The 25601-nt window shown below is 38.9% G+C and overlaps 1 protein-coding gene across 1 annotated transcript in view; it reads right to left on the bottom strand.

Annotated features, from left to right (window-relative positions):
- Positions 1-25601, bottom strand: part of LOC119646456 (protein scabrous) — a 133509-nt gene that overhangs the window by 44833 nt on the left and 63075 nt on the right. Inside the window, exon 2 of the mRNA XM_038046906.1 lies at positions 25160-25484. Coding sequence (XP_037902834.1) covers positions 25160-25484 — 325 coding nt within the window. The remainder of the gene's footprint in view (positions 1-25159; positions 25485-25601) is intronic.

The raw sequence follows: 25601 nt of genomic DNA on the forward strand, positions 1-25601 counted from the left end.
TTTTCTCGGATTTCTCGGCTCAGTAGTTTTTGACCCATTGTCACTGTGTTAAATAAGTCATCAATTATGATCCTTGCACTTCGCGCGCAATGTCAAAACTAAGACTGACTTCGTAGGGTACTGAACGAGACCTTTCATCCGATACTCAGAATGACTACATTCGGTGAAAAAACAATTTAAACGGGGGGCTTTTGCATGTATGAGGACTAACTAAACTCAAGGTAGGAAGATGTAGCTGCATGTATGTGCGTTCTCCAGTTTCCAACTTTCCACCAAATTTCGTGTCAACTGGCTTGGCCCTTTTTGAGAAAAGAAAGTTAAAAATGAACTCAGAAGAAGCTCTGGCAAATCTTGACGAGGCAGAAAAATTACCTTGACATACGACAGAAAAAATATAGCATTTCGACAGGACCTAAACAGTAGGTGATTCCAACTTGCAAAAGTGAACATCACAATATGTATCTAGGTGTGGCAATTTCAACAAAAAGTAAAAAATTGGAAACTCATTGCTTCATTTGAGAAAAGTTTCGTGGATTTTTTAGGTGAGGACATTAGGGCATTCCATTGGGTAAATCAAATTTCTCATTTTTTTTATATTGTATTAATATTCTGTATACATATGATATCTTAGGGTGAGATCAATTTACGCAAAACAGATAATTTCCACAATTTATAATTTTGTTAATAATAGCAAGATAACCACCAAAGTTTCTAGTAATGACTTCTGTAATTCGGTGGATGAACCTAAAAAAGATTCCAGTAAATTTTCAAAAAAAATAACATTATTTATCTTATTCCAGGAGATTTCGATGTGGAGGTGGTATTTTGAGGTTTGAGGTTTTTCGGGTGGGTAGTTTTAAGAATAACTCCCTTTTAAAACCGCCATTCCCCCCCTTTGTATCTGATCTCAAAACCATCTACTAATTGAGATCTTTCATTTGATATCTCACATGCCTACATTCAGTGAAAAAAAGGAACACCTCACTTTGGCCTATATGGAGAAAGGACAAAACTTAACCTAGAATGATGTCATTTACTGCATGCGTGTGAATTCGCAAGTTCAACCTTCCTACCTGATTTTATGTCAGATGGTATTATCATTCCTGAGAAAAGTGCGCGTCATAGCAAGCAGGTACTGAAAAATAAAAATATACAAAGATATGGATTCGGTGAATCAGCCCGGGAACCTTGAAGCGGAGAGATTTTTCAAAAGAAATTGGCAACACAGACGAGAGGAGCACTTCTTACCTTATCCTAATTAACTAATTAGCAAATGCTATCCTAATTACAAAGTTGAGTTTCTTATTTCTCATCATTACCTTAATGTCTCTCTCATTAAAGATCTGTAGCCAAGAACGGTCAATAATTAGGTGGCTATCCCTAAAATTATTAGGGCGCTCTACAAATTCTACGCATTTCGGACAGTTCGAAGTTAATATACGTTTGCCGATGGAATCTTTTCTAAATACAGTATGCAATCTTTATCAACTGTATTTTTTACAATCATGTTTTTACGAATTCATAGTATATTGTTCTTAGATGCGGGTTCAATAAGGACCCTTTTAATTGGTTGCTTTAAGTTAGAATGGCAAGTCCAGAATTCTTTGGTAAATGTCTTCCTTCTGATTTACTGTCCACACTTTGACATCTCGACAAAGTAATATTTCCACACTTTCCACTCTGAAGTTCTAGATGAATAAAACATGCATTAGATGACAATGTAAGGCCTTTATGAAGATGGATTTCGCTAAATGAATGCAGTCTTTCAAAGTTACTATTGCTGCTTTGCGAGAAAGTATCTTGAAGTTTGCAATACTCGTAAGTAATTGCAAATAAGAATATTTCGACATTGGTACTCGTGGGGTATTGAAAAATGGACCGTGACATTAAGATAAGCTTACTGAAAAGGCAATATGCAATGCAATATCAAGATTCCTATATGGTTCCAGACCTCTAGCTATTGGCCAGATAATAATGGTGGTCGTACATGCAGATAAAAGTGTACGGGTGCTAATTAAAATGACTAACCCTGGCTTACCAAAATGACCACATCTATCTCAGCTAATGTTTAAATTATGCATATTGATAAAACAAATTTTTAAATAAATGCAAATTGTTTGCATTGCAAAATCTGGAACAACTTTTCCACGTATTTTTCATCATTTCTAGTCCTTAACTTAATTGCAACATCGTGAAGCATAGCGCATAAGTGCAGCTCAACTGAAATGTAGCGTCGGTGCTCGTTAAAGTCGGACCGGTGAGGTGCTCCGCTACTGTTTGCGCAACTACAAAAAAAACATTTTTCTTTTCAGTGCCAACCACAATTGGACCTGCTACACATGAATTCTGTCCATTGTCGAAAAAATCCCGTGACGTTCTTTGTAAGTAGGAATTTGAAATTTCAAAGAAAGAATAACTACGATTCGACTATATGCAATGTAAAGTTCGATCTAATCAGCAACTGAGGCATGAAAAATCCATGTCGGATCATGAAAATTATCCATCTAGTCTCAATTGACGTTGCCACCCTCCCCCCTCCTTGACAATTATACAGTTTTATGTAAAATGAAGCCTTATTAAAGTCATTTTACTGTCTGTCGCCTGTTGGTTTATCTCTCTGTCTGCCACGCGCAGTTTTCTCGGCAACGGTTGAGGCGATAGACACCAAATTTTGTACAAAGGTCGTAGAACATTTGTTGGAAAGATGGGTTCGAAGGTGAACACTTCTTTAACGGACCCGTACTCAGAAACAACCAAAACGAAAAATCTGAGAAAAACTTAAGAGGGTGTCACCATATGGTGCCTAGCAAGAGTCTAACACCCTCCATACCGATATCTATTCAAATAAAGTTAATAATAGTATAGTAGTGTATTATTAAAATTGTTTAGTAATTGACTGCAATACCCCCCTTAAGTTCATCCTAGAATCATGCGTAATATAGGCTATAACATAGAGCATGATCCTACCAAGTGTAGTGGAAATTCCGCTATTACTAGTAAAGAAGTCAAAGTTGACACTTCGGTGCAAATTTAAGACTTCTAATATCATCAAGCGAAAGTGGACATTCTCACATAAGATATTCATATATTACGTGCTAGGTACCGGTGGGACAAATGTTCACTCAAATGTTTTTATAAAAGAAATACACAAAACCTTTCATACCTGAAGCGTCTAGCTTCCGGTTTCCCGACTTGTTTTTACTATAATCGAGTTCCTACATGGTGGGACGGAGAAATGGAGAACATATAGTGTTCAAAATTAACACTAACGACTCATCTGGATTTACTTTGATATTATATTTTCATTTTCCTATTTGATTTCATGCACATTTCGGGAGCTATTTACTCATTTTAGCTAAAAGTTAAAGCTCTGCAGAATATAGTAAGCAACTCCCGAAGTACGAAGTAACCCTGCGACGTTGTCACGAGACTCCGTCAGCAGGATCTGGATGCGCAAATCGCATGCAAGTTGCCAGGACAGGAACAAAATTCAGACTCCTTTGGCCTGATACTGGCCAAGATGATAACTACAAATATAAGTTGCGTTCGACGCAGAAAAAGCGTTGCAGACATTTTTACGTGTATTCACCGCATGTACGGGGGTTCACAGTTCCAAACTTTTTACCAAATTTCATATCAGTAAATGTAACCATTTCTGAGAAAAGTGCGTGTGACTGGAAAACAGACAGATAGGGGACTGATTTTAATAACAACTCTTTGATTTCAGGACTGTCTCCACCGCGTACCCAAAAGCCTTCAAATCTTCAACGGCACCTTATTGCATTGCAATAATTCGCCTGGAGCCACACAGTTTTGAAAAATTAAGCTTGACAGATTAAGTAAAATTATTCGGTTAAGGAGAGTATTTTCTTTATTGACTAAAGTTGTATCGTTAAAAAACACATAACCTGTATTTTGGTAACTTGTTATCTCTTCATCAGTGTGTTCTTTGGTGAAGAGTACAGTACATGTTTTTTGAAGATACAATTCTGGCCCAGAAAGGAAATACTCTCATCAATACGCTCAATGTGATGTGATGTGATAATGACATTTCATCTGTTTCATACGCCGCGCATGGCTGCATATTTCGCTGCAAAATTTTGTATCTTAAGAACACTCTTAGAAGGAGTGCCCAAAAGTCATAAATGAGCGCATAATAGCATGCTAGGCGCAAAGACAAAGTCAAACATTTGTAAATCAACAAGCATTTGAACTCAGAACACTAAAAACAAGTGGCCGATGCCTTTTCCCTTTGATTGCCGCATCCTCAATTGAAAAAAGACAAAATTTTGCTTTCAAAAAGATATTTTACTGAAAGAATCTCACATTCCTCTTCATTCAATTTACAATGTTTCGATTGACAGGAATGCTATATTTGAAAGAACTGCTTCAGTTCGAGAAGCACCCACTCCCATTTTCCCTTTAGCTCGCACTTTATGCACTGCACTGCGCGGGGTTGAACTTGGCTATTTTTCACCTCAATCCCTTATTGTGAAATTTGAATCGGTTTCTAACATTAAATTATTAGGCATGTCACTCCTGGAGAACATGTTATGATTCCTGCAGTCCTGCACATAAGCACTATGACAGACAATCGCACCCGCTGAGGCAAACATTTTGTCAATGGTTAGTCGTGTGGAACTCTGGCGTGTACGAATGGTTTAGTCCACTCATCCGCTTTTATTACTTATTCTGCTCACATATTTGAAGTTTTTCACATTCCGTAGGGCCCTTCTGTTATTGCATATTTTCGATGCAAATAGCACTCAAAATCTCTTACTGGGTGACGCTTGTTAATCCGATTACTATATTCCATTCCAAAACAGCATAAATTTGAAGCAGTTAACTTGAAGCTGCTTATCTTATTCTCCTGACTTTTCCGCTCTCAAAATCAGCTTTAATACTTCAAAGTGTTTAATTTGACGCTAATGAAAATTTCAAGCATCCGCTTTTAAAAGTCCGACCATACACCTTATAATTTATTTCATTTCTTTTTGGCATCCATCCAGACGACAAAAACTTTCCCTTCCTTATCTGTTCAACTCCTCTGAAACTCGCGACAAGCTCCCAGGTAAAAATGTAGTCAACTCCTATCCAATATTTGAGATAGATTCAACCTACTTCCGCCCTGATAACTTTCATCATGGAATTTTCCACTCTGAAACCTAGAAAATGCAAGTCATCTTGAGCTATGATGTTTCACAAGTTCTCTGCTGTTCTGCCTGTACGCCCGTGGAAAAATGGAAAAGTAGTATATAAGAAAGGATATTTTCTATTCAAGATATTTTGCGATGCTTCCGTTATTACGCTTTCATTTCACTATGAATGTCACTACTGTGAACATTTTAATATAACCGCAGGACACATTGTTGTTGCAAAATGTTCAATTTGATGCTAGATTCCTCGTACTCCTTCCGTGCAGTTTCTTTTTTTTTGTCGGGAAGGCGGGAAGGTGATACTATCAGATATTTGCTTTTGACATTTCGTTATTAACAGTACTGTTCGTTGGTTTGGTTGTGGGTTGCGCAGATAAATGTTTAAAATATCATACCCTTTCGTCTACAGAAAGGCTTTTCATGAATGCAATCTTTTATTAATGTTCACTAGACAGCTCATAGAATGGAATGCAGTATTGTTTTGTATATTTTGATCAACTTTTATGCAGAGTTGTCCACTGCGAAAGTTGAAAATTTCAAACCAAATAAAATGAAGAAATGTTAGGACTATGAAATAATAAGCGAATGTGTCAGATTGTATTGATTTACCCTTCAACGTCACTTCCATCGAATTTTACCAGGCGTTGAATTGCTAAGACGGAGTTTTCCTGTTGGCGTTGACTGCCATTCTTGTCAAAGTTGTTTGAAAGAATTTCAAAAAAAGGTCTACTTTCTAAGCTCAACAATTAAAACTTTAACCGATGATGATTGGTTTTCAGAATCGTGAATGCAAAGATTATTAAACTAATCTAAAACAAAACCCACCCAAGACAGAATGTTTACCGAAGTATTCCACGTAGCCAAAAACCAGAGAACGCACAACATCGAATTGCACTGGTCAAACGAAAACAATAAAGATAGGAGACTACACCTTTGAGACCGTTGAAAATTTCTCCTATCTAGGGTCGAAAATCACAACCGATAACAGATATGACGATTAAAAAAAGTCAAGCGACGACGGCTTTATTGTTTCTTACCAGGGCTTAAAACGAAGATATGACGATGAAATCCGCGTACGATACTATATAGTGGCAGCCTCCTGATTTTTCGGTTTGGTAGTTTCTGGGAATGGCCCCCTTAAAAAAATGATCAATTTCAACCCGCCGCACTCCCCACCTTTCCAACAAATGTAAAAACTAAGACCGGCTTTGAAAAGTACTAACCGAGACCTTTAATTTGATACCTCACATGACTATATTTGATGAAAAAAAATGTACACCTCCCTTTTGCATGTATGGGACCCCCGTTAAATTCGTCGTAAAAGGATGTATCTCGCTATATGCATGAGCCTTCACAGTTCCCAGCTTTTTACCAAATTTGGTGTCAATCGCTGTAACCATCTCCGAGAAAAATGCGTGTGACGGACAGACAGTGAACCGATTTTAATAAGGTTTTGTGTTTAAAAACTGTTTCGCTCGGCACGTCTCACTATATGGTTAAAGCTCTTACTGTACAAGACTATGATCTTGCCAGTCCTAATGTATTCCTCGGAGACCTGGGTTTTTAGCAATCAAAATTGCGGACTCTTGGCGCCGTTCAAGAGAAGAAGCCTCCGAACAATTCTTGGGTTGTGGATGGACAATTTCGTAGCCTACATAACAGCGAAATCTATGAGCGATACCATGAACATCTGATTGTGAATAAAATACGGCTCAACAGGGTGCGGTGGGCGGGTCACTTAATTCGTATGGATGAGGATGATCTAGCCCAGAAAGTCTATAAGGGCAATATCTATGGTAGAAAAAGAAGACGAGATGAGAGCAATGGAGCGATGGCGTAAGTCAGGACGCCAGACAGCTTTTAGGAATATCGAATTGGTGGACCCTGGGCGCAAACCCGGGATGTCTGGAGTTTTTTATTAAGGCAGGCCAAGGCCGGATACCGGTTGTTGCGCCGTTGATGATGATAATTCCACATACATTTCACGAAGTTTAGATCTACTCCATTTAGTCCGAAATTATTTCTCTGTGGCAAGATGTTGTGTTAATTACATTTTTTAGGGACACTTGACTGTTTTGACATACTAACCACCTCCCCGATGTGAATCTGATATCAATTTCATGGTGAGTTTATAACAAAACGAAAACTGTGTGCTCGATGCTTCAGGTATGAAAGGTTATATGTATTTCTTGTGTAAGTATATTTGAATGCACAACTGTTCTACTTGTACGTAACTCGAAATGCATTTAGCATGCCAGACTTTAGTGTGAGAGCAATTTACTCTTTTCTCTGTATCTTAATGAAGTTGCGGTTAATTTTGAGTCGGAATTGAAAGTAATTTCCTTGTAGTACATAGTTGTTTCATTTGCTAGAAGGAGAAGAGTATTTTATTTTACCTAAGGTTCTGAGTTCTGTATGAAAAACAACAAAAGAGCATACTTAGATTTCTTAGTGTGTTTAAGTGGCCAATATATACCGAAGTCACCAGAGTTTTTTTGAGCTCAGAATAATACTGATTACAGAATTTTCTCTTAACCTGTTCGGAGAACATTGGACTACCTATGTTGACTAGCAATGTCAGGTGGAGCAGCTACATGCTGCATACCTTAGCAGGAGCGGAAATGCAGCTGATATAAAAAGTCAGATATTTAGGAGTACATTTCAACTCCAAGTTAACGTGGAGACATCATATCCAGGAACAATACCAAAAATCCTGCACATCGCAGAACTATGATAGGTAAAATCTGGGGACTTTCACAGAAATGGATTCATTGGATGTATACACCCATAATAAATCCCATTTTGATGTATGTTTGCATCGGCCAAGATTGAACTTTGCTAACACTAGGAGATTCAGAGGTTCGAATGACTAAGCATTACTGGAGCAATGAACACTACACCGCCGATAAAGCTATCATAAATCTACCCCCCATTCATTCGGAAGTGAAATGCAAACCAGCCAACGTTGCATATAGGCCTGTTACTTCTGGCGAGCGGAAAGACGGCCAATCACATCGTCATGCGCTCATCAGCTGGCTCTGATGCCAGATTCATTTTTGAAAAGACATACTCTGTTGTACCATAATTACCAAAAGAAAAGAATAGTCTATAAATAGCCACGAGTCTTTTGGGATTACAAACTTAACAATCTTTACCGACGGGTCGGGCACAAGGGTGCTCTCGGGAAATCGTATTATGGAATTGTCTCGACCTCTCAGAAAAATTATGACCATATTCCAGATGGAAATAAATGCCATTTCATTGGCAGCAGAAGAATGTTTGCGAGAAAAATGGCAGGGTCGCACAATTTGAATGTGCTCCGACAGTCGGATAGCATTATCAGCACTAAACAGCAACGACATATCAAACAACTAGCTGCGGAGTTATCATAAGGTGCTGCTGATATTTGGGCGACTGACTGAAACATTCCTGATGGGGCTGGCAGGACACTCAAACATCGCTGGTAATGAGGAAGCTGACAAAATGGCTTGCCAGGGGTCTGGATCCACAATGATGGGGATGAGGTTTCCTTCAACGAAGAATCTGCGCATTCTCAGTGTCTGGAGAAAGCTCTCAGATTCGCGAAAGCCACTGAACACCATAGGTGAGAGGCCGTTGAATAGGCGACCTTCGTGGAGCGCAATGGGCCTAACAAAGGTCTGATTGCTTGGAGCTGCGGCTCTGCCCGCTAAACTAAGCTAAATTTACTATACAACTAATAATCATAACCGTATCCATTTGGAGGTATCAGGCTATTCTGCACTATGGAAAACTGTTATTCAGGCTTTTGGAAAATTTATTTAAAATTTATTTAATTCTTTCGCATAGAACTTTCCCTTTTCTTTTCACCATTCAATAAAGCTTCAAGCACTTTTACTGGCCTCACTACCCACAACATCCGCTGAATATTTTAAGTGTTCATTAAAAAACAGCTCGATTGCACTCAGTACTCATCTTTGACCTAGTTTTTAGCTTTTGTGCAGCAAAGAATAACTACTAAAATGCCGGCCAAATTCCTGCTATCTTCTATCACACAAAAGAGATTGTAAGCATTCATTTTCTATTAACTTTTTATTGGATATCAAGTAGCCGAAGCATCTTTCAATAACCACTATCTACGAAATAGATTCCGACAAAGTTCGGATTCGAAAAAAAAGCTGAAAGATGGTTGTACGGCATTCTTTTTAATAGAGGGCTCCTTACTAGCCATCGAAGTAATCAATAAACTAAACATTGAGTGAAGTAGGTTGTAAAATGGCGGAAGAGAGCATGAAATCAGACAATGGCACTCAACGAGAATCAAAAAGGATTCTAGCAACCACAGCAAACAAGAACAAACCCCAGCAGCGCATTCAAAGAAAGAAAACGAGTATATTGAATGGAACGAATGATACACGTCTAGTAGCCGTTGGAAGTTACTGTAATTTCACACAACTTCGCTTGCAAAGTTTTAGTCATATCGTCCTGTGTTGCTAACATATAAAGAACAGGAATCACTCTTGACTTCAGATTGTCAAATTCGATTTGTTTTTGAATAAACGTTTTATGCAGCTTCCATGTTGCGATGATGAAACACAGAAATTATCCAAGAGGTGATTCCCTTTTCTATCTAGAAAACGCCCAGAACTATTTACTTCAAACGGGTTGAATTTACAACTTCACAATAATTTACAACATCCATACATTCAGTTTCCAGTTGAGAAACTGCTTAAGTACATGCTTCCAGAAATCCACGTCTCCCCTAGCCGCTTAAATATTCATTATCCTTGCAATAACAATTTCGACTTGACGACGACATTGTCGATGTGATGTTATCGTCAAGTTAATGGTATCATCATCAAATAAGCGTATAAAAATATTCTAAAAAAAGTCAAGAGCTTTAACCTCTCTGGCTTGGGCCTCGAGTCTCAAGTGCAGATTTTAGGCAGCCACTTGAACCAAATATAGAGCGTGAGGGAAGCACTCAAGGATTCAAGGAGCAAATACTTGCTGCGAATTTCTGAGGATAAATGACAATAGTAAATATTTATTAGGCATGACCCAAATATCAACGGATATTTTATGGAGAGCGAAAAGGTCTGTTGGTATTCAATTTGCATTTTTTCTCCTCTCCATAATTTGACTTATAGTGTACGTGCCGGATTATAGTTACTGTTGAATAGGAAAACGGAAAATAATTTTGGATAGTTAAATAAACAGTAAATTTTAACGGATTGAAAGTGAGTAAGGGAGTTTATTATCATATTTACGTTTAATAGTCGCAATGTAATTCCTACCGTCGAGTTAGAACGTTAAGGCGAACACTTGCGTTGCTTCCATTGTAATTTCAACAGCAAAATATGTTTGCACAAATTTCATTGTCTAGTGATTCAGAATTATGTAGCAACGCTGCCTTTCGATGGAATGGGATGGGTACCTCCAGAAACTAGCTCATTGCAATTGAGGAAGAGCTCCTGATACATATCTAGCATTAACTGCAAAACCCCATCGTTACTTCTCACAACATATCATCTGAGATGGAAAGACAGAGTTTGAATAATTAAAATTGTAAAATTGTCAACAAGTGGCTACGGACTCAGAGCTCTCCTATCCTTAAACATTACTTGTCGCCCCTTACCTGGGGTCCAAGTCATCCATGTGTATGTATGTTATGTTTTTAATATAAACAAGGAGTGAATTGGCATTGACCTGCTTTTAAGGAGGAGATGAAATAGTGTCTAATAAAAGCGTCAGTCATAGTTTATGATAAATCTGTTCTACTTCCTTATAACCCTGTTATTGATGACACATTGACAATTTTTAGATTGTTGTGATCATGATCGTGATCAGCAACAAGCTGGAGGCTTTCGTTCGAATATGATTCCCAAAGAAATCCAGACTTCTGCTAAATATATATCTTATAATGAAACTTTTTCAATACGGACTCTTCTGCGGTGTTATTCGTAAGTAAACACCATGGAAAATCCATAGAGAACGTCGGAGCAGCACATAGAGGTATCCTAACTCAAATCAGCAGTATGTTCAGACGAGTGAACAATAAAGTGTAGAGGATCTACTAAAATTAGCATCATCAACAAAGCAACAATCGGTATCCCGTCTAGGCCTGCTTAAGTAAGGAACTCCAGACGTCCCGTCTTTCTCTACCATAGATATTGCCCTTATAGATTTTCCAAGCTGGATCGTCCTCACCCATACGAATTAAGTGATCCGCCTACGGTAACCTATTTTATCGTTGTTATCAACATTGACTTTCGACCGAACTACCGAAACTATGCCATCCTCAATGAAACACCTATAGTTTAAGTTCTGGGTGTGCTCAAACAGAAACTTTCTGTCGTATGCAGCCATTTGCAACAGTATAGCGAAAGTAACTCCAGATATGTTCTGATCTCACTCGAGGAGCCAAAGGACCTTTTCAAATCACGCCATCAATCCCATCCCAGTGTCCAGACATATAGTTTTGATAACGGAAAAGAATAAGGCCAGCATGCTGAGTATGACGAAGACATTTATTGTTATTTTTCTTTAATATTTCAATCTGCACCAAAAATGCAAACATAATTTGTATAGGTATATAGTTTAAAGAAATCAAGTCACCCTGGAATGTAGCTTTTCAGCAACAGATCGTGGTTTTAATGCCACGTGTTATAAATGTCGTAAGTGCTGCCGTCTGCTTTTTTGACAATAAGGTCCTTAACTTCTACTGTGCCGCAATCCTGGGTATGTAATTCCTGGATGCTACTGAAGAGGATATTTAATGATCGACGGTCGGCGGGCAATGAGCAGATGGACCCCCGAACTAAATCAAAAGGTTGCAAAGAACGACATGGTAAAAGTTTTAGACTGGCCTGTATCATATTCAACCGAAACTAATAAGGTATTTGACGACATTCAAGGAAAAGTGACATACATCCTTGTCAGTGCGTTCACCTGAAGATACCAGCCGTCTATATACGAAGATGCATTTTTCAAAGGATTGTACGGGCCCCTGTTGTTCCTGTATGATATTGAATATTACCTAGGTGCTAAGTGTAAACTAACTGGCTTTATATACATACTTAGATAAGTTCAGGAGACAATAATAGAAGGCTGATATGTTTATCGTCGATGTTGGGATGGGATTTTGTTTAGACCACCAGAACTTTGGCGTCTAGACAGGATGGTTGTCGCTTCCACAATATTGATACTATCAGAATATGTAACCGTGTTTGATATTGGGTGAGAGGGTTGTTGGGTATACATTCTCAATAACCTACCATTGGCCGAGGCAACGAAAGCCTTTAAATTTGTCTTAAGTAAATAGAGTCGTCCAAAGATAATAGTAATAAATTTTCATGAAATATTGTTCACGTGCTCCAGAAAGAAAAGAAAAGGATCGACTTGGTTAGTTGATGGCTTTTCAAAATTATGTAATGACAAGTGACAGGAAGATTGATTTCTTATATAAAATATTTGATTCTGACTTTTTCAATGTTTAACGTAAAAGCAAGAGGGATCAGTTGCTTGAAAGATTGCATCCGCGAGGGCAAGTGAAGTAAATTTCCCTATTCGTAGGCCTATCAATCAGTCTTTCTTCTCCTAAAAGGAGAAAGGTCATGACAAGTCGAAGGTACAAAAGAAGGTTAGGAAAACAGATATACAGCTAGTCCAGATCTCTTTTATTCCCTATTCCGATAGTAAACACTAGAGTGTGGATTTTATAAATGCCCATTTGGAGGAGGGAGGGATGGGCATATTGTCAACAAAGATAAGGTAAATTTTGAAGGCGAGTGGCATCGAAACTCTACCATTGGGAAAGTGCTAACCGCTTCTGAAAGTATTGGCAAGACATCGCTCTTAACAATATCGAAGAAAAGTTAATTATAAACTTAGCTAACCGGCTACGTAGTTCTGTGGTACAAATCGTCGTCTCAACTTAGTCGAATGGAGAAGCGATTTCACGGAAAGAAAAAAGAAGCCTGGGAGAACCAATGAGTCTGTGAACTCGAAAAGTACAAATGCACAAGTTTTAATAGCAACTCAGCACGATGAAGGGTTGCACTTCGATACTCATCCTATCGAAACAAAGAGGGAAATCTGATTTCCGACAGAATGGGCATATTAGAGCGATGGGTTGACTAATTTGATGAACTACAATAACAAAAATATCGACGAACTGAAGATGACGGACAAATATTCATCATCATCATCAACGGCGCAACAACCGGTATCCGGTCTAGGCCCGCCTTAATAAGGAACTCCAGACATCCCGGTTTTGCGCCGAGGTCCACCAATTCGATATTCCTAAAAGCTGTCTGGCGTCCTGACCTACGCCATCGCTCCATCTTAGGCAGGGTCTGCCTCCTCTTCTTTTTCTACCATAGATATTGCCCTTATAGACTTTGCGGGTAGGATCCTCCTCATCCATACGGATTAAGTGACCCGCCCACCGTAACCTATTGAGCCGGATTTTATCCACAACCGGACGGTCATGGTATCGCTCATAGATTTCGTGATTGTGTAGGCTACGGAATCGACCATCCTCATATAGGGGGCCAAAAATTCTTCGGAGAATTCTTCTCTCGAACGCGGCCAAGAGTTCGCAATTTTTCTTGCTAAGAACCGAAACTTCCGAGGAATATATGAGGACTGGCAAGATCATAGTCTTATACAGTAAGAGGACAAATATTGCCACCACCAAGTATGAGGAAGCGGTCCGTGCAATCCATCGGCTTAAAAATCAGAAGTCGCCAGGAGCCTATGGAATTGCAACCGTATCTCCGCTATCTTGCTAGGTCAGATAGTCCCATACGCCCACAACATCATTGACTCATACCAAAGAGGCTAATTAACAACAGATCAGATTTTCTCTTTGCGGCAAGTAATGGAAAAATTGTTGAAATATGGCCATCAGTTGCACCATATTTTCATCGATTTCAAGCCAGACTATGATTGGCTGGCCAGGGTAGAACTGAGCACAACTAAGAGAGAATTCGGTATCACAACGAAACTGATAAGAATGGCTAGGTTCACCATGAACACTGTAGGAGGCCAGATAAGAGCAGCAAGTTGACTCTCGGGACTATTCGATATCAACAACTATCATGTATCCTTTTTAATCTGCCTTGGAGAAAGTGAACCGCGATGCAAATGTTAATGCAACAGGCACCATCCTCTTTAATCCACACAACAACCGGCTGACATTATGGGAAGAACAACCCGAGATGCACAAAATGCATTCATCCCGATCGAACAGACGGCGATTGGCGGGAGATCTTGGGCTGCATATCAATGGTTACAACGTAATCACCAAAAACCAAACAAGCGACAGCATCATATCGATATGGACAACACGATGACCGTCTGGCTGTGGATAAAATCCGACTTAGTAGGTTGCGGTGGGCCAGTCATTTGATCCGTACGGGGGAGAAGGATCCTGCCCGTAAAGTCTATAAGCACAATATCTATAGTAGAAAAAGATGGCGTGGCAGACCCTGCCTCAGATGAAGCAGTCTCGTAGGTCAGGATGCTAGACAGTTTTAGAAATATCGAATTGGTTCCTTACTAAGGCAAGCCTAGACCAGATACCGGTTGTTGCTTGATGATGATGATAACAATGTATAATTCTGGCTTAACATTAACAAATTGCAATATACTTTTTCTCTTGTTAGTATCACCATATCAAATACATGTATAATTAGGCTAAGAGATTCCGAGAAGTCCTCAGTCAACTCCTTTCAATTTTTTCATTTTCATTTCGGTTTTCCCTTCCCTAGAATTCAATAGGCACCGGATAGACACGTGGCATTCTGAATACGCACACGACAAAATCAGCTCTTCCCTTCAATATTTATCAGAATACGTATTATTTATAAGCCATTCTCGAGGCTCTGTGGCTTTTCCTAAAAGAAGAAGTACGAATAATTCTTTTTTTACGTACTTTGAAAGTATGGGCCATTATCAAACCAATTAATGAGGCGCAAAATACGAAGAATTCTCAGGCAATATCGTCTCCAGAATTTCTATCGACTTTTAATTCAAATTGTCGGTTGAACGAATTATCCTTTCAATTGCCAACCTGATAGAGCTTCTTCCTTTTAGAGTGTATATGCTATATGGATTTGCATCACAATGCACAATGCTCTCAGAATGGGATCGATCAAGTAAGTCGAAATATTTTGCATATACATATTTGCATATTCCCTTCAAATCATATTTTATTCAAAGTTATTCATGAAACAGGATTAGGTTATTTGTCAATGCATTAGCACAAACTTGCAACTGGATCTGTGTGTTTAAATAAATCGATTTGCGTCTTCACAGAGAATTCGATGTCCTCCAGTTCAGATTATATTTATGCTTAGATACCCACCCCAGTATATAAATTATCAATTTCATAGCCTAGTCTCCCATAAACCCAGTGAAATTTATTTCCAATATCCTTTGCCCGTTTCCCGAACAAAAGTAACCCGGAAAACAATATCGACAGGAGATGTTTTCGTTCCATTTCAATAGCAACAAATCAATATTATGAATGTACGAGTGTATATATATACATAAATAGTAGCATACAATCAATTTATGTCCATAGCCCCAAGACCGGAAAACTATCTACTCTGGAAAATCTGGCAAAGGTTGAAGTTCGAGGTAATCAAGCAAAACATTTCTCTTTCGTTTTTATCTCATTTCGTTATCCAATATACGCATACATACATACGTTTTCCATTTGAAGGAAACGATAATAGAGAGAGCTGTAGAGTGTTTTTCAACCATCGTTAGATAAGTTAGCCGTGAAAGCAACAGAGAAGAAAATAAAGAAAATATTCGAGGAAATTGAACTCAATAATGGAATAAGACTCCTAAAGTAAAAGTAACAAAATGTCTACAGGATAAGCCATTATAAATAAAAAAGTTGCCTGTCTTGTTCGAACTCGACGTGCCCGTAATTTCCTTTTCTTATTTCACTTAAAAGGGACCCATCAGCCGAACTACGTTGAAATACAAACGCCACAGATATGTCTGGCTATACGCAATTTTTGCTTCTACGAAAATCGATGTCAAGAAAAAAGGAGCAGATACAAATGTTTATCTTCTCCTGTTGGGCCTGGGATTAAACTACACAAGATCAGTATCGGTATATCTTGGGTCAACTCATTTCATTGCACTGCAAGGTAGCGCTCCAGTTGCCAAGCGCCATATGTTCGGCTCGCCTGTTTTCCCTCAGTCTTTTAACTTAATCTACTTCATGAAAGGTATGCAGATGGGATCTTTTGATTACAATACATAGAAGTACATATTAAGCTACAAAATTATAACATTTTGCCCAACATAAGCAGCAACCACCTTGGACAGATGGTTTTTGTTTTGGACTGATGAATTGACGGAGTTGTCTGTCGGACAGATGGATCCAAGGAGGGAAAAGTTTTGTGTGGCTTTGTGGAGTAAAGTAAAAACCATAAATTTAGGGATCAAATCGAGAGGATGTACTTTTTGTGGTTGCCTTAAATTCGTTTTTGATTGAGGTTCGGGCTTTGAGTTGAGTGAATTTCTTTATGTACATTTTAACCCCCTCTTTCAGATTTTGAGGCTGCGTAATCTTAATTATCGATTAACCGGGAAAGTAGACCGAGTTTCATATGAACTATGTATGCGAAAGTTTGTTATTGATGCTTTGGGCGCTACTTTGATTATATATTGTCGTTCTATCATCACGCATCCTCCTAATGTGCACCCCTGTCCTAAGCACCACCTGAAAAGTGGTAATAATCCCATACATCCAAAGGGAATAAATTTGCAACGGTGAGATTTTCACACACCTAAGTAACTTCTACATACCATAAACCCAGTGTCATTCATTCTCATGTGATGTGACATGGCTACAAACGAGGCCATAACAAAATTTTGTATCGTTACAATTCCTCACTCTCTCGCGCACGTTTTTCCAGTTTTGTCCTTTGATGGATGACGCGATCCACCACGTATTATCTATATGTCGAATATAGTGCAGCCAGCAGCACTTTCCATCCAAGTCGACGGGTTTCATCCGTAGGAAAGTAAATCGGCTTTTGCAATTACTCCTCAGGCATCCCACCCCCATGGCTGTATTCATGACGAGGAAAAAAGCCCATTCGTATTCTGCAAAGGGAATAGCTGGAGAGTGTGTCTAGAATTTTGTGATTCTTCCAAGTTACCGTCTAGTGCTCAACAAACGAGTTATAGTCTTGTAGCTACAAGCAATATAACGGGTAAATATGATTATTACGACTGAATATATAGTCCTAAATCGGGTCGTTCTGGGCACGGTGATTTTTTTATTTTGTACGCACATAAAACGTGGAATGACATGTGCTTTGCTAGCACGAATGAGAGTTGATATCACGTTAAGATATGTCTAATTAAAATGTAAATATGAACGATAACTACTAGAGCTCTTTTCAAAATCTAGGCAGGGTCCTACTTATGTTTTGAAGTGTCTGTTCCGCAAGATGTGAAAACAACACAGCATGATGGAAAATAACATCTTCGTTTGCCAAGAAAAACAAGGGTACTTATCTCGAATAGAAAATAAGTCGGAAATTTGAGGCTCGGCACATATGAGAGCTTTTGTGTTGTTTCTATGCAAGAAACTCTATAAGCAAAATTTGTTTAGTCTTTTAAATTTTGTAAGTTTCCAGAATGATTTCAGGGCCCTTGACATAAAAGACTATTCACTTGATTATGATGTTAGCATTCCATTTTTCGTCTAGGATAACTATTATATTAGTAAGAAAAGAATTAGCCCCAAAGTTTCTAGCATTGTACTCTACATTATGACATACAAATATTGGTTATTCAAATGAGGTTTCTAGTAAACTTTCCAGTATTTCGTCAAGCTCTTGAATGTGGAGAATCACAATCTGGAGATCTGGATAGGATACACTTTGATGCTTAAGTTCTATATACGAGGGCGGTCCGATAAGTACCTGGCCTCTCCGCCCGATGGCGCTACTATCGCAAGAAGTATTTACTGTCGTGTAGAACATTCTCGTAGACGGCTACTGTCAAAATTTTAGTCGAATAGGACTTGTAGTTTTGTTTTTAGCGCGTGTAGAAGCGGGCGTGCGGGCGGATTTTAGAAAAATGGAAAAAGAACAATATCGGTCGGTGATTCGATTCTTGTTTTTGGAAGGGAAATCGCGCAGCGAAATCAAAGAACGCTTGGATGCTGTGTACGGTGACGCTTCTCCTTCGATGGCGACCGTCAAAAATTGGTTTAATGAATTTCAACGTGGTCGCACGTCAGTTTTTGATGAGCACGCCCCGGTGCCCCGAAAACGGCTACTGCGGAGAAGAACGTTACAAAAATCCATGACCTTGTATTGGCAGACCGCCGATTGAAGGTACGCGAGATAGCCGAGACAGTAGGCATCTCAAAAGACCGCGTGAGTCATATCCTGCACGAAATTTTGGTCATGAGAAAGCTGTCGGCGAGATGGGTGCCGCGTTTGCTCACTCTGGACAACAAGCGCAATCGTGAAACCACTTCAGAGCAGTGTTTGACGCTGTTTAAGCGCAATTCGAAGGAGTTTCTTCGTCGTTTCGTGACCGTCGACGAAACATGGATCCACCGGTACACTCCAGAGACCAAGGAACAGTCGAAACAGTGGACTTTACCCGGCAAACGTGCTCCCAAGAAGGCAAAGACTGTGCAATCGGCAGGAAAGGTGATGGCCGCCATTTTCTGGGATTCACAAGGTGTGATCTACATCGACTACCTGGAGAAGGACAAAACGATCACAGGGCTGTACTATGCCGAATTATTGAGCCGATTTGACGCCGAATTGCGGAAAAACGGCCGCATTTGGTAAAGAAAAAAGCGCTCTTCCACCACGATAACGCACCGGCTCACACTTCCGCCGTCGCCACGGCCAAATTGGTCGAATTGGGCTACGAACTGCTGCCCCATCCACCGTATTCCCCAGATTTGGCCCCGTGCGACTATTATTTATTGCCTAACTTGAAAAAGTCACTCGCCGGACAGAAATTTGAGTCGAATGAGGAGGTTATAGCCGCCACGGAAGCCCACTTTGCAGACCTCGAGAAAACGTATTTTTCAGACGGGTTAAAGAAGTTGGAGCATCGCTGGGAGAAGTGTATCGAGTTAAAAGGAGACTATGTCGAGAAATAAATCGCCACTTTTCAAAAATTTTCGTTTTTTTTTTTGGTAGGCCAGGTACTTATCGGACAGCCCTCGTAGGCGATATAAGCGGAGAAAGCGATTTTTTTTTCAAATTTAAGCGGACGTGGTGGGTTCAAATTTTGATTTTCTGATTTTTTTCAAACGGTTTATTTTTTGAGAAAGGAGACATATATTTAAATGAAAGTTCGCATACATATTGTCATAATGCTAAAGTTTTAAGAAAAAGGTTTTATGAAATTTTTCTTCTTCTGGTTTTTGTTTGATACATTTTTTTTAATAAAATGTCAAACATTGACGCGTGCGTGATGTCGAATCACTCGGACATCGAAAAAAAACAAAAAATGGGGTTTTACACAGCATGACATTTTCCATAGAATAAACCACAATAAAAAAATTTCACCAAAAAATAAAAAAATGGCGTCGATTTTTTGGCGCCAAAAACTGATGTAAATCAAAATATTTAGCACCTTTTTCCGTCTCCGAGGTTCATTCTATTGCCTTGAATCTTTTCAATAACCTGTTAAAATTTTAAAGAGAGTGGTCAAGTAGTTTTCGTTTAATCACCCACACCAACCCAAAGAAAGCTTTGAGAAAAATGCGTTTAAAAATTTATTACAGTATTGACAGTAGTGACTTTTCAGTTCACAACCCGTATCATAACCGGTGAAACCAATTTCCAAAGTGTTCTCTTCTATTCATACAACATACTAACAAAACGAGAATATGTAACATACCCATATAAAACAGACGTTTTGAAAAGAAAGGTACGATGCAAGAAATAAGACGGTCAAATCCTGCCGCACTATATACACTGGCTTTCAGAATATACTATTTGACAAGTGTTCCATTGGTTCGCAGCCAATGTCGTCCTTCTCAACTGAACATGAAATGACGCCATGTGCTATATGCGGGAGATTTTGTATTTATCTGGCGCCAACTAAGTTTCTCAACGACTGTCACATAAAATTTATACATGTTGTTCGTAAAAAAACTTTAATATAAATTGGAAAAATAACGAAATCATATACCATATTTACATTGCTGTCAGATTAATCGATTTTTATGAAACTGATATTCTATATTTAAGAGCGCGTCAAATTGACACCAAAAGGACAAAATTGGCTTGAGATAACTTTGTCAGTAGTGGTACGACTTCCACGAAACTGTCCAGTACTGCATTCTATGTCATGGACTCGGTCCAGGTGGAGTTTAAGGTTTTTAAATGCCGTTTATCGTATCAAACCACGGATATTTCGATCGATCTTTAGATTGTTCCCCAATGAAGCGTGTTCGGACCAATTTTAGCTAGTGAGTTTTCACCAATGCCAAATACATGAACATATACTTGAAAATATCTCTCTTACAATTCCTGCACGCTGTCCGATGTCCTTATTTCAAATGTAATCATAGCGAGCTATGCCACTGATCCAACACAACACCTTTGTCCCCATCACCGTGAAGCGGCTTTCACTATCTTTTATGGTTAGCTAGTACTCCGAAACTAGAACTTAGACCTTAGAATTGAGACATTCCGCCAGATGCGTATGTTGTTATTTTGCTCTCAATTCGAACCAAACCCGCGATCGAAGAAAGGAGTGAATTCGATACAGATAAGCCGCAGCCAAATGGAGAAAAGATTAAAATGAAAGGAAGAAATATCTATCTATCTTGCTATCTCTGGAAGAAAATGAATTTTAATTTTTTTTATTTTTACATATTAGTTCATAGGTTGCAGCATCCACAATGTTTATTTTCGCTCAGCTAAAGGGAACATTATTTCGAACTTCAGTTCCAATATTAATTATTTCCCATCGGCCCTCAAAGTAGCAACTACTTGATGATTGAATTTGCGAGTTAGATCCGACGTTTACTTTGGGATACTTAATGGTATCAGAATTATAATTCTGTGGGCGCCGAAAATTTATCATAACCTTTATTATAACAAAAATTCAAAATGACGATACTATGCCAATATCCTTAAGCCCTCTCTGATCAAGGTCTTCAGAATTGAAATAAATCATATTATCAGGTTGGACTCATTATGGAGGATAGCAACATCAACAATTTACGCAGAGCGACCTGTCTTGGCTTGTTGTCTGGAATGAGTCGATTAGTTAGAACTTGCCAGTTCCAATACATGCTGTAAGTAGAACTATCAAGTACTGCTTGCGGCTCATATTGAAAGATCGATCCTTCAAGTTAAGTCGACTCATTTCACAGTCTGCCTTAAAAACAGCCTCATTCAAGGGACTCGCTCTGCCGTAAAAATAAGCGCGCAGTGAGTCGACTTGGCGTTGATGTTGAACCGCCACGTCAACTATGCCCCTACCTCCAATGCCACGAGGCGGGTTTATCCGCACCCCGGTAGAGTTTGGATAATGCATTCGGAATTTGGACATATCCATATCCGTCGCTGGACCTTTTCCAAATCGGTTTTCTTCCAGGATAACATTCCGAATGCATAAGCCAGTGAAAGGATAGCGAATACATTCAATGCGCTCATCTTATTTTGCTCCGAGAAATGTGCCTTACAGCCTGCAACCTTCAGATGATCAGCTTAAACATGGATTCCTTGTAGAATCCCTAGGTATTTGTAAAAGTCTGTCTTGGTCATAGCTTGGATGTGGAGGTCACCAATGCTATGTCCGGCATGTGGCTCGTAATGACCTTCGCAGATGGTTTGGATTCGACACTAGTCTAATCCAAATTCCATCCGAATATCCTCCGCCATGGCTAAAGATGTGGAAGATAAACCAATTTTGCGAATTGTTACTCTGTCATTCCATATACAATAAAGGTCAGCTTGTAAAGTTATTTTATACAAATAATACATTTTCTTTAAATTTTCTGCATTCCTCAATTAGAAGTCAAGAAAAGCTGGCAGCTTTTCCGGTATAGTAAAGGAGAATGTGGCTCCTAGGAATTCTAGACTGTCTTTCAGTAAGATGCTCCATTTCAACAGCGAAGTGATCAAATCACTGCCAAACTACAATGTGAACTTTGGGGTCATTATTTCGCAGTTTCCGGGTTACTAGCAAGAAATAACAACAGTGTTCTGAATATGTTATTTTTACGGCCACTTTTTTTTTTAACTATCCTGATTATCTGGTCATTTTGGGGCACAGGGGAATGAAAGCAGAAGAGGGTTCCGTTGCTGCTAGATATACCAAACCTTTCTTTCCAGCATCAAGGGAACATAGTGGAAAGTTTGTTCTCTCAAAAGGCAGGAAGATTTGCAGCAATATTGTGGGTTTCCAATCGTCCCTAGCTTGGTATGTATTCTAAATAGGAATTCTATGGGATAATACGTGTCCACCCTGTACCGGGAAAGTGAATCTATGTAATATTTCCTATCTGAGCCTATGGACGCATTTGACAACAAATTTTTGGGTACTAATATATTTCAGCGACACCCCGAAAATCCTACCATACATAATAGATTCAGGATATTCTATGGGAGAAGGGTCGAGTACAATGGATCATTAAGATCTAACACCACGTTGCAAACTTGGAAAAGCTGAAGTTAATATTTTCTTAAAGTTCATTATCGGCAAAGATATCAAAAGTAGTATGCGATTATGCTTCTACACCTGAATCTAGCTCTGAAGTGCTTTATTGATGGTTTCCGACATATCCTTTTTTCATTCCTCAGTGTCCTTTTCACACAAATATATTTTCAATTCAATCTTTTATTATAGTACCAAGCATTTAAGGTGTATGGAAGTGTAAGGAACTCCGGGATCAGACTAACCCAGTGAACCATTTAATCTAAGAGATTAGCTGTGCTCTCCCGAAATTTGGAAGAAATTTGGAATTTGCCAACAAAAAGAAAACTGCCATGGGACATATCATATTATCCCGAGTCATTGCAGACTTGCATTGTTTATAGGACAATGGCGAGATCAATTACTGCTTAACAAAACCTTCAGTCTTTTCTTTTCTATGTTAAAATGACTCTTTCAGCTAAATGAGAAGATTTTAAATCCTTGGATCATTCAGTAACGGAAGAAAGTTGCATATGATCTTCGAATGATAACCCGTGACACCCGTGCTAAATTGGCTTCACCCACACTGGGCGCAACATTTTAGATGTAGATTATGTTCATATATTTGTCGATGGAACTTATGTTACTGCGCTTCTTATAATTTCAAGCGTATTTTGACCATATTCTTCGATGTTACTCTTTATTTGCTGTATAACAAATACTTTATGAATAAGGAGCCCGAGCATCCCAACTATAAAAAAGTTGGCAGTTTCTAATGAACTTCATACTATAGAAAGCCCTAGATTTCAACATAATTAATTGCATTTCTTTAATATCCCCTTCAAATCAACAGCAATCAATTTAGATATATGAAATGGGCTCTGAAGGTCACAGTCATAAATTGGTTTTCCACATGACATCAACCTAAATTTTTGACACTAAAATATCGCGTTCAGAAGAGGGTTGTATAGGAACACACGCTTCCAAGCCTTTCCCCATTTTTTAACAACCGATATGCGGAAATGAAATGCGAAGGAGACTGCTTAAAAATTCATCACCCAATTGAACTAAATCGATTCTTTCGCAACTAAGCCGAGGAACGGCATTCGTGCGATGTACATGTAAGGAAAGGGATAATATTTGAGTATAGTATTGTGTATTGCGCGCAAAAATAGTTACTCCTTCGGTGCAGTCTTCTTCTTTCTACCTTACTTTGTCCAATAAATTTCAATATTCAACAATCTTTGTGCGCCCAACTTGCTTTTGAATTGAAGCTTCTTAAGTCTTTAATTTTTCACTATGTTCTTTCGCGGGCGGCTGCGAAAATATATTCGTTCCCTGAACTTTACTTGAAAGCCGCTTTCAACCCACCAATTACATTTTTTCACACAAAAGAGAAAACGACCGCCACCCTCATAGCACCCGGCCGTAACTTACGAGTATTTCCATTATTCGAGTTGGGTGGTACCAGCAAATCTCGGCCTCTCTCGCAGGACTTGGAATGTCTGAACAGAAAACGTTCTAGGGACATACTCGCCGACTTCACGTTCTATATTTCCATTTTAACACTTGCGGGCATACTTACACTGCGTTTTCAAAATCGGCTAAAGGCTAAAAGGAGACCTGAATCTGTGGATCTATTCAGGATGGCGTGCAGCGGAAAAGAGCAAATAACTGGAGTAATTAACCAGGCAAGGAAATGAGGAAAATAATAGGCTTTGTAGGAGATTAGGTTCTGAATAATTTAAAACGTGAAAATGATGTTGTAATTTACCTAGTCCAGGATGGAGCGCTAAGGAGTCGCCGTTAATGTCGGTAGCGTTACAACATGGAATTGCAGAGGCAGATACAATATAGAAAATTTGCTGGAAATGAATTAGTGGAATCTTGTTGAATTTAACGTTCGGGTTCATGAGTGAACTTAATGGGCCTGCCCAATAGCCCTGCTGACCGTCGTATATGTTTACTCAGGAAATTTCCTTTATTTGTTATGGCGAGTACAGAAAACGTGACCGCCCTTTTTTATTCTAAAAAAATATAGTACTGGTCGAAACTTTAGTAAATCCAAATTTTACAAATCATGTGGCTACCAACGCCACATGAAATCTAATCTAAATTAACCAGACAAAGTTATCATCCAGGACAAATAGAATAACGTGTATCAAACATTTCTAATTTCTCCTGTATAATTTGAACTAGTCCTAATTCTGTACATGCTTATTCACCACCCTTATTCTTTTCGACTTGATTACCAAGTTCAAGACGAACGTCAGCGAACCCTTACTCCGAGAATATAACTTTCACCAATCGATCAGGCAAGAAAATGATTTCGAAGGAAAAGAAAATGAGTTCGAACATACCTTATCAAAATTTCTCAATATTTTCCGAATGTCATCCTCCGTCTGCAATGCCTCCTCGCGTAATTCACGCACAAAGACTTCGCTTTTCTCCTGACGATGCTTTAGTGCCTCAAGTTCCAATTTGACGGTCTTAAAGTCATTCCTTATTGTTGCCAAATCCTCGAACGTTTGACTACGTCGATTCAGATCTTTCGAAGCATTACTTGCGATTTCCTGAAGTTCAGTCAATTCCTTCCTCATCTCGGCTATTGATTGTGTTAGCCATTCAACTGTAAGCCGTTCTCGATTTCCATTACCACCTTCGCGAAGAGTTTTCACTTCTTGCCTATAGGAATAAAGGAGAAAATGTTATTTTTATTTCTGAATCGATGTAATAAGGGGAATTTGGTCTGATGTGAAATTGAAATTGTTTGATACGAAGAAATTGAAAAGGGAACAAATT

Source organism: Hermetia illucens, chromosome 1, assembly GCF_905115235.1.
Source record: "Hermetia illucens chromosome 1, iHerIll2.2.curated.20191125, whole genome shotgun sequence".
Lineage (NCBI taxonomy): Eukaryota > Metazoa > Arthropoda > Insecta > Diptera > Stratiomyidae > Hermetia > Hermetia illucens.